The sequence below is a fragment of the Corythoichthys intestinalis genome, chromosome 7, assembly GCF_030265065.1.
Source record: "Corythoichthys intestinalis isolate RoL2023-P3 chromosome 7, ASM3026506v1, whole genome shotgun sequence".
Taxonomy (NCBI): Eukaryota; Metazoa; Chordata; class Actinopteri; order Syngnathiformes; family Syngnathidae; genus Corythoichthys; species Corythoichthys intestinalis.
This window is the reverse complement of record NC_080401.1, coordinates 29,493,176-29,507,759: the sequence shown is the minus strand read 5'-3', so window position 1 is coordinate 29,507,759 and position 14,584 is coordinate 29,493,176. Positions and strand designations below refer to the sequence as shown.

Sequence of the window (14,584 nt, the reverse complement as noted above, 5' to 3'; positions counted from 1 at the left end):
ATAAATTGTGAATATGTGGTCGTTCATTGCACTGGTTATGATGAATTAACGCGCTTTTGTGTCTGGTTCTTATGTTCTATTACAGGGGCCAGAAGGAAAACTAGGGTCCCCAGGAAACAGGGGACGCAATGGAAAGAAGGTAAAAATAAAGAAAACATTTACAGTACTAACAAGCAGGGCATCACAATGAATGAAGGGTTAGCACGTCTGCCGCAAAAGATGTGGGTCCAAATCTGGGCTCTGGCCTTCCTTTGTGAAATTGTGCATCTTTACCCTCTGCTTGTGTGGGTTTTCTCCACTTACTCTGGTTTAGTCCCTTACTTCCTTTTTGGGAGAAGTAATTTGTAACTGTAACTAGTTACTTTTTTAAAGTAAGATTAACAACCTTGTAAGTATGAATGTAAGTGCGTGAATGGTTGTTTTTCTAAACCAAGGATCCTGCCCTAATAAGTCGGGAAAAAATAATTACGGTAGGTCCACACCAGCACGTTTGAAGAGAAAAAAAAGCTTCCACAGCCAATCGCATTCATTAATTTTTAAGTACATTCATGACAATACACGAAAAATAATTTTCCATAATGCCCCCATCCCTCGCATGTGTTCTTCAATACGAAGCACTGCAAGGGTTTGTAAAAAAACTGTGAGCAAAAAAGCACCTGCCTAATTTACTCCAAATGTAAACACTGATCTCATGTGTGATGTTGGGACAAAGTTTGTCGCAGTCAGCGACATTTCCATAGTTAAATCATTGGTTATCAGTGTCCACATGATGGCGCCACAAACGCGGAATTCACACAACTTCACTCTGGGCGCAGTTTTCAAGAACAATCGTTTAAATGTGCGTGTGGATGATAGGCCAAACTGTGGAAAAAGTTTGCCAAATAACCTGCTACGTGTAGACATGGCCTAAGTTTACCCTTTGATTGTGCTGTGACTAGTACAGGGTGTACTTGGGCATCTTGCCCTAAGTCATCTGGACTCCAGCACACTTCGTGAGGATTAGTCGTACAGAGAACAGATAGATTTTACAAATTTTATATAGTGTGTCTTATATGTTCTTCCTAATTGTGTCTCTATCAAGGGTGAGAGAGGTCCCACTGGTCTTGTTGGTGAACCTGGAGACCGTGGCGACATTGGCGTACCTGGCGAGACCGCACCCAAAGGCGTCAGAGGAACCCGAGGGCCTCCTGTTAGTGTCAACATCTCTTCTTCTTACATGATTTTGAACATTTACATAAATATAGTGTTGAAGGCCTGTTCAGAACGGTGAACGTGTGAATGACTCCTTATTAAAACAATACGTATTTAGTAGGGTTGTTCCGATCATGTTTTTTTGCTCCCGATCCGATCCCGATCGTTTTAGTTTGAGTATCTGCCGATCCCGATATTTCCCGATCCGATTGCTTTTTTTTTCTGCTCCCGATTCAATTCCAATCATTCCCGATAATTTTTCCCGATCATATACATTTTGGCAATGCATTAAGAAAAAAATGAATAAAACTCGGACGAATATATACATTCAACATACAGTACATAAGTACTGTATTTGTTTATTATGACAATAAATCCTCAAGATGGCATTTACATTATTAACATTCTTTCCGTGAGAGGGATAGAAAGACTTGTAATTCTTAAAGGATAAAAGTGACTTTGTATATTGTGACTAAATATTGCCATCTAGTGTATTTGATGAGCTTTCAGTAAATGATACTGTAGACATTTAACTTCTGCCCAAATGCATGATGGGAAGTGCAACCACGACTGTGCGTCGTGGTACCAACTGGTATATCTTCTCTGCGTTGGGAAATAACATAGGGTGTTAAGAAAAAGATCAGCTACTACCTTTCTTCCCCACATTGCTTCCCATGATTATTCTAATCTTTGGGAGAGGGATTGTAAGGTTTTAGCCATTTAAAAAAAGGCTCCAAATGCTGCCAAAATCCACTCTACTCGTTTTATGCTGGCTTTTAGCTCTATATACTGTATGGGTAAAACGGTGCTATTATAGATTCAATGCGACAATGCATGAGTGGATCATGCAGCGCATGCGTTAATTGCGTTAAATATTGTAACGTGATAAATGTAAAAAATATTCATTCTCGCCGTTAACGCGATAAATTTGATAACCCTACCTTAAGCTTAAACTAAAGACTCTGGAAGAGTGTAACATATTATGTCTGTAACGTTAAATACAATTAGAAAACGATTGAATTAAAAAATATATATATACAGTATATATTTAAAAAAGGCATGTCCGATATTTTTTTGCCGATTCCGATACTTTGAAAATGACGTGATCGGACCCGATCGATCGGCACCCTGATCGATCGGGAAATATCTAGTATTTAGTGTTCAAATTACTCACCATCTGCCCTAACTACTAAACTACTGTGTTCACCATTAGGAACTCGATTAGCTCAGTGTTTATAATTCTAATATGATTATATAAATGAAAATTAGACAATTGCACATGTATTAGCAAGTCGTATAGGCTATAATGTACTAAAACTGTTAAAATACATTATTGGAATTAGAATTACAACATTTATTGTCATTGTACAGTGTACAATAAAAATGCTCATATGAGACTTTTTTTAACCTAATATTGCTCATTTGGACAATTAAGGTACATTTTAAGTAAACTGTCTACCGCACTCTATATTTGTTTAACCCTTATAGCCATATGTATCGCATTTGATACCCTTAGAATTTCATGATTTTGAGACTAATTCAGAATTTTGAAATTTCTCCCCAAAAAATTGTTAATTGCAAGTCAACACATGCATTGACAGCTTCCATGACCGAAAGAAAATCAGGATGTAGCAAGGGTTGTAGATATTGGAGCGCTTATTGCCGAATTTTTCGGACTACAAGTTGCAGTTTTTTTCATAGTTTGGCAGAGGGTGCATCTTATATTCTGGAGCGACTTATGTGTGATTATTTATGTTTGGGTCGGGCCAACTTCTCTCTCGATAACTTTTTAAAAATAAATATGTATTCATATATTTATACTAAAATGACATATGGATGTTAAAAAAAAAATAATAATTTGGATAAAACAGAAGGCGCTGTGCATGCCTGCGCACATGAACGCAGTGGCTCTCTTTTCAATCTTCCCCTCCCGCGCCCTGGCGCCTTCTGCTAGCATCCTGGTATTTCCTTTTCGGTATGGAGCTGCTATAGGAGTGAAAAACAAACTAAAGACAGGGGAATTGAAAAGCAAACAACTGCAGTAGGAGTGGGATATGGAAAGGTTTCAAATTGATTGTTGAAGAATATACGGAAACCTGTGTCAGCTTTGCTTTGCTGAATGCAAACGATTGTGGCGCTTTGGTCTCATACGAGAAATATATTTACTTTCCAGCGTTATTTTGTTGTGTAAATGCATTTATAATGATCATAAAAATATATAGACTATTTAAACATTGAGAAAAGTTGTGTTTTTTTTCCTGCCAACTCGAAGAGATTAAAATAAATGTCAAATCCACTATCGGCCTGTTAGAACAGACACGCAAATATAAAAGATATAAATGTTTTATGAATTACAGTCTTAACTAGGAGAATTTGTTACAAAAGACAGGTTTTAATTTTTTATCATTATGCATCGGCATCGTCACAAACGTGATCACACAAAACGCAACGACGCATCGCATCCCCGCATTTCCTCCTCCTCCTGAGTCCCACAAATAAAACATAAAAATTCGTTGTTTTTTTTTTCGGGCTCGGGCAAGCAAATCAAGTTAAATGATCGGACTCGGGCCGCGTCGGGCTTCAATACCCGAGTGCCGGTCGGGTCGGGCTGGGTTTTTGGCCCGATCTAACTTCTAGCGTCATGTAATGTTAGCATACCGTACACCTATTCAGCCTGTTGTTCTCTATTGTATTTTAAATTGCCTTTCAAGATGACATGTCTGTTCTTGGTGCTGGATTCTATCAAATAAATTTCCCCCCAAAAATGAGACTTATACTCCGGTGCGACTTATATATGTTTTTTTTCTTTTCATTGCGCATTTTTTGGCTGGTGCGTCTTATACTCAGGTGCGACGTATACTCTGAAAAATACGGTACACATATTCATTCAGATTTTTTTTTTTTTTTTACAATTTTGAAAAAAAAGTTCCATTAAGACCTTATTTTTCAAATTTTGGGATTCTCTGACAATTACTTCATGTTGTAGGCCATTGGCTGGAAAGAGTAAAAAAATAAAGGAAATTCCAGGTGGAAGGAATCCATTCTTAAGAAGCCAGTCTTTCATGAAAACATCTTATTTTTTGTCCAAACCCATTTTGAACCATGTTGTGATAGGTGTGGAGAAAAGATTTATCTGCCCATCATAAAACCACAGCATGTGTGTGGTTGAAGCCAGGGCTATATTTAGCTAAACCACCGTGAAAAGAAAAAGAAAGACAAACAGACTTGCTTTAAACTGCTGTTTATGTTTGTGTACCCCCACCCCAATTTTTTAAGGGTCGCCCTGGCATCATGGGTATGGAAGGGCAACCAGGATTGGCAGGATACACAGTGAGTTGCTCTCCTTGTGGTTCACTGTGAACATATTTGCACAATGTAGAATATGACACACATATAAAGACGTAATGTTTATAAGCCTCACGTCTTCGCAGAATTGGGGATACTGATTATTTTTTAACCGTAATTAGCTAAGTAAAAAGTGTTAAGTTTGGTTATGACTGTTTGTACACCGCTCCATGTTTTATAAGCAGGATTTATTTTCAAAACAATGTGTTTTAAAGCATGTGTTCATATTAAACTATTATGATCAATATTCTAATTCATTTTCTGTTTGTTAGGGTCATCCTGGTAAGCAGGGGCCCATTGGACCTCCAGGGCCTAAAGGTGAAAAGGTAGTATGGCCTGTTCACCTTTTTGTGTAATTCTAAGCTTCGGATAGAAAGATTTGTTGCTCTTAACAGGCTCCTGAATGGTGAATTAAAAGTAAGTGTGTGATTGTTTCATTCCAGGGTTTTCCAGGCGAAGATAATAAGACCCCAGGACCACCAGGGCCCTTAGGTGAACCAGTAGGTCTTGCTTTGCTTTCAAAATAATTTCTGATCCCTAACCTCCACACCCTGGTTAAACACACACATTTACCTCGATATCTATCACAAAACCGATTAAAAATATGTTATGGGAATCAATGTAAGAATTTTTGTCATGGCTGAAATCGTAATTAATTCACCAATAATGGGTTAGAGTGGGAAAATTTAGGCTTAATTGTGTGATTACACCATTCCAATCAAGCCAGTCTTATCCAAACTTGATCTTTATTTGGTATTGTTTAATGACCAAACAAAATCAAAACAAATCAACTAAGCAATTTCAGTAAACGAAGTGTTAAATTGTACTTCACGAGGGTTGCGGAGGTGCTGGAGCCTATCCCAGCTAACTACAGGCACTAGGCAGGGTACACCCTGAACTGGTTGCCAGCCAATCGCAGGGCACAAAGCGGCATGGAAAAATGAATACATGAATAAATTGTACTTGCCAGCCTTATTTAACTTAAGAGCTCGAGTACTTCTTGGGTATTGTTTATGTAATCGAAAGGCCACTAGTTTGTCACTTCTGAGGCTGCTTTAGGTTCATCATATATACTGGTATGTCAATTCAAGTTCTATTGGTGATGATTCAGTTATTGTTTTGGTCTGCTACCATGTATGAAAAATGCAACAATCTTAATTTTTCTCTAAAGTAAATGCAGACGTTTGCAAATGTCTCATTTTGACTAAACATCAGTAACAACAACAACAATCACAATAATGATAATGATAATCCTTTTACTGGAGGGCTACAGAAATCACAGAATTTGAACTATTTTAAGGTACACGCATTGGATAATATTTTTAGTGATTCATAGTGATTCACCAATTTGTAGTAGTGTTGATATGCTCCTTAAATTCTTATAATTTTTATTATTTAAAAAAAATATATATGTTGTTTGCATATCATGAGGTGAGTTGTTTCTGACCAGGGGGCACCAGGAGAGAGGGGAGATCGTGGAGAGCCAGGAGATGAAGGATATCAGGTGGAAAGCTTTTATTTATCATTTTATATATAGTATTCTATATATTTTCTCTCTGTCTTTCTTATATGTGTATGTATGTATATATAAACATAGACATCAGCATACTTGACAGGTCAGCTTTTCCATTCACTGCGCCCCGCCTTCCCGTAGGGGGCTGTATAAACACTCAGCTTCATCTACAGTGGTGCAAATAAGTATTTAGTCAACCATTAATTGTGCAAGTTCTCCCACTTGAAAATATTAGAGACCTGTAATTGTCAACATGGGTCAACCTCAACCATGAGAGACAGAATGTGGGGGGGAAAAACCCCAGAAAATCACATTGTTTGATTTTTAAACAATTTATTTGCAAATTATGGTGGAAAATAAGTATTTGGTCAATACCAAAAGTTCATCTCAACACTTTGTTATGCTCTTTGTTGGCAATAACGGAGGCCAAACATTTTCTGTAACTCTTCACAAGCTTTTCACACACTGTTGCTGGTATTTTGGCCCATTCCTCCATGCAGATCTCCTCTAGAGCAGGATGTTTTGGGGCTGTCGTTGGGCAACACGGACTTTCAACTCCCGCCACAGATTTTCTATGGAGTTGAGATCTGGAGACTGGCTAGGCCACTCCAGGACCTTGAAATGCTTCTTACGAAGCCACTCCTTTGTTGCCCTGGCTGTGTGTTTGGGATCATTGTCATGCTGAAAGACACAGCCACCTCTCATCTTCAATGCCCTTGCTGATGGAAGGAGATTTTCACTGAACATCCCTCAATATATAGCCCCATTCATTCTTTCCTTTACACAGATCAGTCGTCCTGGTCCCTTTGCAGAAAAACAGCCCCAAAGCATGATGTTTCCACCCCCATGCGTCACAGTGGGTATGATGTTCTTCGGATGCAATTCAGTATTCTTTCTCTTCCAAACACGAGAACCTGTGTTTCTAGCAGAAAGTTCTATTTTGGTTTCATCTGACCATAATACATTCTCCCAGTCCTCTTCTGGATCATCCAAATGCTCTCTAGCGAACCGCAGACAAGCCTGGACGTGTACTTTCTTCAGCAGGGGGACACATCTGGCAGTGCAGGATTTGAGTCCCTGGCGGCACATTGTGTTACTGATAGTAGCCTTTGTTACTGTGGTCCCAGCTCTCTGTAGGTCATTCACTAGATCCCCTCGTGTGGTTCTGGGAATTTTGCTCACCGTTCTTGTTATCATTTTGACACCACGGGGTGAGATCTTGCATGGAGCCCCAGATCGAGGGAGATTATCAGTGGTCTTGTATGTCTTCCATTTTCTAATAATTGCTCCCACAGTTGATTTCTTTACACCAAGCGTTTTACCTATTGCAGATTCAGTCTTCCCAGCCTGGTGCAGGTCTGCAATTTTGTCTCTGGTGTCCTTTGACAGCTCTTTGGTCTTTGCCACAGTGGAGTTGTGAGTGTGACTGACTGAGATTGTGGACAGGTGTCTTTTATACCGATAATGAGTTTAAACAGGTGCCATTAATACAGGTAACGAGTGGAGTCTCGTTAGACCTCGTTAGATGAAGTTAGACCTCTTTGACAGCCAGAAATCTTGCTTGTTTGTATGTGACCAAATACTTATTTTCCACTCTAATTTGGAAATAAATTCTTTTAAAATCAAACAATGTGATTTTCTGTTTTTTTTTTTTTTTTTTTTTTTTTTTACACATTCTGTCTCTCATGGTTGAGGTTTACCCATGTTGACAATTACAGGCCTCTAACCTTTTCAAGTAGGAGAACTTGCACAATTGGTGGTTGACTAAATACTTATTTAACACACTGTATTAGAAGTCGATGACAGTGAAAACTCTCACACATAAAGCGGGCACAAAACTGGATTTACATTTAAAAAGTATGAAAGCTGGACCGCATACTAACAAGAAGCATTGTTTGAGGAGTGATTTGTTCGAGGATTCAAGGTAATTATTCTACCATGCATGCATCTTGAAACCTTCTGAAAAAAAATCAATGGGAGGTACTAGCCGCTTCGGCATTGGCATTATACCTCGCAATATTTACGTTAAAAAACTGCCAACTGCTTTCAACTTTCAACCAAGAATCGAACTCTTTTACGTCCATATCTATAAAGAATTTAGTGATTTAAGCATTTATTCACAAGAATTTTCACTGGAAAAGCTCTGTTTACATTAGGCGGCTGCTTGCCTCATTCACTAACAGAATAGCATTGTACTTTGACATATTTACGTAAAATAAACGCTAACTGCACGTTTTTTTTTTTTTTTTGCTTTTACGAAGAGTAGAGACTGTTTTACGTCTATAAATATATAAAATACAGGGATTTAAGCATTTATTCACAAGAATTTTCAATGGAAAAAGCTCTTTGTCTGTGTTTGTCTGTGTTCCCACTCAGTCAGCTTTGACGGCCACGCCAACAACTTGTGTACCGTATTCGTATTCCTCCTGGGGTGACAGCCATGCACACCAATTTGATGTAGACTACGGCGTATGATCTGAGCACTAACAGGCTGACCCCCCACCTCTTCAATCTCTGCAGCAATCCTGACAGCACTCCTGTAATGAGTCACATGACATTTTGGAGGGAAAATGACAAGCAGTACTCAATTTGGACATTTAGGGATGTGCATTTTTTCATAGGGGTGTACTTACTTTTTTTTTTGCCAGGTGTTTAGATGTTAATGGCAATATTTTGAGGGGAAAATAAATTAACTCTATTATATAAGCTGCACACAGACTACTTTTCATTGTGTAAAAGTGTCATTTTGTCAGTGTTGTCCCATGAAAAGATAGACTTAAATATCTGCAGAAATACGAGGGGTGTACTCACTTTTGTGATACAATTTGAAGTTTTTAAAAATAGGCCCCCTAAGAATCGGCCCTGCGCCCTGTGTCATGTCAAGTATTATGAAGTCTATGATATAAATATACTAGTATATACATACACATACCTGCTGGTATTTAAACATTTGCTATCTTCCAGAAATTTTGCAAAGAGATTTTTGTTCATAAAAATGAAACTACAGTATATACCGGTCGGTACTTCAATTTAATGAAATTAATTTTTGTGTATTTACAGGTAATATATATCATAGTCATTATTATAGTAAATTTTGTGCAAATGAGTAATAACATTTTGAAAAGGTTACAAAGTTTAACATGAACTTTCAAATTCCCCAGTATATCAATAAATATCACATTAGTACGTGAGTCATAGTCATAAATAGCTAGCTAGCCTAGGTGAGTAACACTTAAATTATTTTTCAGGGACACATCGGTATCACTGGATCTCGTGGGGCTGTGGGACCACCGGGCCTACCTGTAAGTCAGTAAACCTCTGCAACAAATTAAGTTGATTTTGTTAAAGACATTTGTAGGTTAAAAAAAACACCTTTATTCTTGTTCTTCTTGGGGAGACCACTAACTAAAATGGCTAATCCTCCATTATTCGTGGATGGATCAGAATGCAATTTGGTAGGTACATTCTAGGGATGTACGTACTGTATATGCGTCGATCCTCAGAGCCCGATTTATTAATTTATTTGTCTCAGGGCTGATTACTTTACTTAATTGCCTGTAGGTTCCAAGTTATCAAGTAGAGGGCATGTGCTCTCTTCTGTTGTAAATGGTAAATGGTGTTATACTTATATAGCGCTTTTCCACCTTCCAAGGTGTGCTTTTCATGTCTCTGGGCTGACAAGAGATTTAGGGAGTGAGCCGAGTGTTCGTAGTTCATTTTGGACTTGCTTACTTAAGAACCAAGAAAATAAAACATCTTAGGAAGTTACCCAATTATTTTTGCTTATGCCCATGTGTTTTATGTTTGTATGTGCCAAAATATGTATTTTTTATGTCAGGAAAATTAATGATCCAATTATTTTCATCCTTTGATTCAGGGATCACCAGGTATGACAGGAATGCCAGGTCCTAAAGGAGAGATGGGAGCTCTGGTAAGTTTGTGAAAGTCCTAGTAATGTAGACTGAAATTAGGTAAAATAAATGTGTTAAAGAGAGCCTCACTTGACATTCAGGGCATGATTTTACATACATAAACATGGTACATCACGGAACACCAAATGAAAATGACGCCAAACAGTCTGACTCTCCGTGTTGGAGCCGTCCATTTTCAACACTGCTTATCCTGTTCAGGGTTGCTGGAACTTAGTTGACATCGGGTTAAAGGTAGATTACACCTTGAACTGGTTGCCAGTCAGTAGCTGGGCAGCCATTTGCACTAATTCATCATAATGTGGCTTTACAAAATAAAGCAAGAATGAGGCCATATACGTGTGTAATTCAAACGGCATTTTTTTTAAGCAATGTATAGAGTTGCTAATTTCTTGCACTTCAAAACAGAAATTAAAAATGAAATAATAATGTAAATATCTCCAGGGCACTGTGGCCAATTCTTTTATATTTTTTGTGTAGACTGAAAATTCTTTTTCCAGGTTTTTCTTTCTGGGTCTTAAACAAATAATGTTATCTCACATAAAACAGACTCACCAAAAATAAAGAAGTCTTATTTGCTAATTCTTTGGCTTCTAGTAACTTCTAGTCTAAAAATTACGATGTATTTTTTCCTGTCACCAAGCAATAGTCCTTATAGATTTATTTTTATAGAGGTTTATTGTGCTTTTGGGCTTCATGGCTAACCTCAATGTTGGGTTTTATTCAAAGGGGAAAAAAACTGCCTCGCTTTTAAAAAGAGACACCTGATGGAAATACTGTAGCTCTTAGTTGGAGAAAATACAGTCAAAAGAAATAAGAAAGCAGAAATGTATTGGTCTGCCAATTTTCATGCATGGTCATCCCTACTTCAAGGCTTTTCTCCTTTTTCTCGGGGTGTAGTGTCTTTTTTGTTTTCCTGTGATCTGTTTTATGATTCTTCTTTTTTTCTTTGGCTAGTACAATCATGTTTACTCCTGACAGAGTGTGTTTGTATTTTAAAACGTGCTACTTAGTTGTGTTGTTTTGAAAATGTATACACCGCTGTATCTAGTAAAGACTTCCCGTCTTTTGGGTCAACAAAACAATGTCATGTTTCTACACCAGGCTCACATTAGACACAGTTTTTTTTTTAAAATCCTTTGTTCATTGAGCTGCTTGTAAAATACATAACCATGTGTTTTTCTGAATGTCTGCACTTGTTTGTTTCCCCGTATTTGTCTGTTTGTTCAGGGCACAGCAGGAAAGAAAGGATCAAGGGGGTTGAATGGAGCTCCTGGAGTTGAAGTGAGTATCAGATGGGCCTTGCACTACACGAGGATCGGGTGATCTAACGACTATTCCCAGAATCGGGAGCCTCAGGCTAGGTCGGCGCTGATTGTCAGGCATATTTATCTTCTAGTGCAGTGGTTCTTAACCTTGTTGGAGCTACTGAACCCAACCAGTTTCATATGCGCATTCATCGAACACTACTTTAGTGTAAAATTATTTATTTATTTATTTATTTATTTTAAGTCAAGACATTGTTTTTCTCCTGGTGCACAAGATGAACCGTGTTGAACAAAACCAACATAGTGCATGAACTCACAAAAAATTACATACCTGCTCTGCGATTACCATAGGTACGCAACTTCATATGATGCTGTGAGGTCCGGTTTGTTATGGCTACAAATCCAAAAGCAGGCAGATTGGACTAATCATCAAATCTGGCACTCTCCACTTTGAATTCAGCAAGCTTTGTGTTCTTATATTCCCGATCTCCATGCAGCTTCTCGAAGTGTTGCTTTAGTTTTGCTAGTGCGAGGCTAGAGTTGCTCAATGTGACATTGCAAATCATGCATGTCATTCCGTGATACATGAGAATCATTATTGTACATATTAGGCCTGAACGATATTCGAAAAAACTATTGATGCGATTTTTTGGGGGTTTGCGATATGTTGCGATATTATATTGCGATATTAAAAAAAATATAGATATATATATTTTCTAAAATAAATTTTTACTAGATGACTTGAATAACTGTTTGGAAAGACTTTGGATGACTCATCATGACCACAGTGTACAGTATTCCATCGTTTTTCGCGGTTAAGAGGGACCAGCACCCGCCGCGATAAGTGAAAAACCGCGAAGTAGCAACCCCCCCCACCCATTTTTTGTGTGTGTGTGTGTGTGTGTGTGTGTGTGTGTGTGCGTGCTCAATGTATTTATCCAGATCTAGCACTGGAAAGAGATACATATAAGACATGTTTTTTCTCACTTTTTTCCCCCAAAGTATGATTTTTAAAAATGTGTATGTATATATATATATATATATATATATATATATATATATACTTATTAATAAATGCTTTTTGAACACTTCAAATGTAATAATTATGATCAGTTTTAAACATAACTGTCCCACTGAATCATTTTTAAACAAGAGTAAAGTACTGTAGTCGAAAAATGCTTGGCTTTATTAAATGCTTCTGTTTACCTAACATGGCTGTGACTTTTGGAGTGACATGTAGAAATTACAAACTCCTCATAATAATTTTTGGCGTTTATTTTATACAGTGCCTTGCAAAAGTATTCGGCCCCCTTGAATCTTGCAACCTCTCGCCACATTTCAGGCTTCAAACATAAAGATATGAAATTTAATTTTTTTGTCAAGAATCAACAACAAGTGGGACACAATCGTGAAGTGGAACAACATTTATTGGATAATTTAAACTTTTTAACAAATAAAAAACTGAAAAGTGGGGCGTGCAATATTATTCGGCCCCTTTACTTTCAGTGCAGCAAACTCACTCCAGAAGTTCAGTGAGGATCTCTGAGTGATCCAATGTTGTCCTAAATGACAGATGATGATAAATAGAATCCACCTGTGTGTAATCAAGTCTCCGTATAAATGCACCTGCTCTGTGATAGTCTCAGGGTTCTGTTTAAAGTGCAGAGAGCATTATGAAAACCAAGGAACACACCAGGCAGGTCCGAGATACTGTTGTGGAGAAGTTTAAAGCTGGATTTGGATACAAAAAGATTTCCCAAGCTTTAAACATCTCAAGGAGCACTGTGCAAGCCATCATATTGAAATGGAAGGAGCATCAGACCACTGCAAATCTACCAAGACCCGGCCGTCCTTCCAAACTTTCTTCTCAAACAAGGAGAAAACTGATCAGAGATGCAGCCAAGAGGCCCATGATCACTCTGGATCAACTGCAGAGATCTACAGCTGAGGTGGGAGAGTCTGTCCATAGAACAACAATCAGTCGTACACTGCACAAATCTGGCCTATATGGAAGAGTGGCAAGAAGAAAGCCATTTCTCAAAGATATCCATAAAAAGTCTCGTTTAAAGTTTGCCACAAGCCACCTGGGAGACACACCAAACATGTGGAAGAAGGTGCTCTGGTCAGATGAAACCAAAATTGAACTTTTTGGCCACAATGCAAAACGATATGTTTGGCGTAAAAGCAACACAGCTCATCACGCTGAACACACCATCCCCACTGTCAAACATGGTGGTGGCAGCATCATGGTTTGGGCCTGCTTTTCTTCAGCAGGGACAGGGAAGATGGTTAAAATTGACGGGAAGATGGATGCAGCCAAATACAGGAACATTCTGGAAGAAAACCTGTTGGTATCTGCACAAGACCTGAGACTGGGACGGAGATTTATCTTCCAACAGGACAATGATCCAAAACATAAAGCCAAATCAACAATGGAATGGTTCAAAAATAAACGTATCCAGGTGTTAGAATGGCTAAGTCAAAGTCCAGACCTGAATCCAATCGAGAATCTGTGGAAAGAGCTGAAGACTGCTGTTCACAAACACTCTCCATCCAACCTCACTGAGCTCGAGCTGTTTTGCAAGGAAGAATGGGCAAGAATGTCAGTCTCTCGATGTGCAAAACTGATAGAAACATACCCCAAGCGACTTGCAGCTGTAATTGGAGCAAAAGGTGGCGCTACAAAGTATTAACGCAAGGGGGCCGAATAATATTGCACGCCCCACTTTTCAGTTTTTTATTTATTAAAAAAGTTTAAATTAGCCAATACATTTTGTTCCACTTCACGATTGTGTCCCCCTTGTTGTTGATTCTTGACAAAAAAATTAAAATTTTATATCTTTATATTTGAAGCCTGAAATTTGGCGAAAGGTTACAAGGTTCAAGGGGGCCGAATACTTTTGCAAGGCACTGTATGTCTCGAACGTCTCGACATTCTCCCCCCACAGACACACACATTAATTCCAGCCCGCACTTCTTTGCAGAAACTGTTTAACAAGTTAAACGATGATTGACAGATTGCTGCCCAGTTTCTTTGACCAGATCAAAGCCATCGTTAACTTTAATAAGCAAGTGCCAGAGTGACTGAGCGCTGGGAAAGGGAATGAGAGAGGCTGTGCGAGCGAATGAAGCAGATCAAAGGTTTGTGGATTGGAGAAAAAAAAAAAAAAAAACTGTCGCGCGTCCTTGCGATGGGACTATCGCGCATGCACACATCGCGATGGCGATGTTTAAACGATATATTGTTCAGGCTTAGTACATATCTGTTTGACCACTTTCTTTTTTGCTTGACATAGTTAGTATGGATTAGAATATGTAGAAAGTAATTTGACGACATA

At 38.3% G+C, this 14,584-nt stretch overlaps 1 protein-coding gene across 2 annotated transcripts in view; it reads left to right on the top strand.

The window, feature by feature from the left end:
- Window positions 1-14,584, top strand: part of LOC130919331 (collagen alpha-1(XXIV) chain-like) — a 128,068-nt gene that overhangs the window by 96,295 nt on the left and 17,189 nt on the right. For both annotated transcript variants that reach the window (XM_057841931.1, XM_057841930.1), the window contains exons 38-46: window positions 86-139; window positions 1,082-1,189; window positions 4,468-4,521; window positions 4,809-4,862; window positions 4,980-5,036; window positions 5,987-6,040; window positions 9,298-9,351; window positions 9,927-9,980; window positions 11,209-11,262. In XM_057841931.1, coding sequence (XP_057697914.1) covers window positions 86-139; window positions 1,082-1,189; window positions 4,468-4,521; window positions 4,809-4,862; window positions 4,980-5,036; window positions 5,987-6,040; window positions 9,298-9,351; window positions 9,927-9,980; window positions 11,209-11,262 — 543 coding nt within the window. The remainder of the gene's footprint in view (window positions 1-85; window positions 140-1,081; window positions 1,190-4,467; window positions 4,522-4,808; window positions 4,863-4,979; window positions 5,037-5,986; window positions 6,041-9,297; window positions 9,352-9,926; window positions 9,981-11,208; window positions 11,263-14,584) is intronic.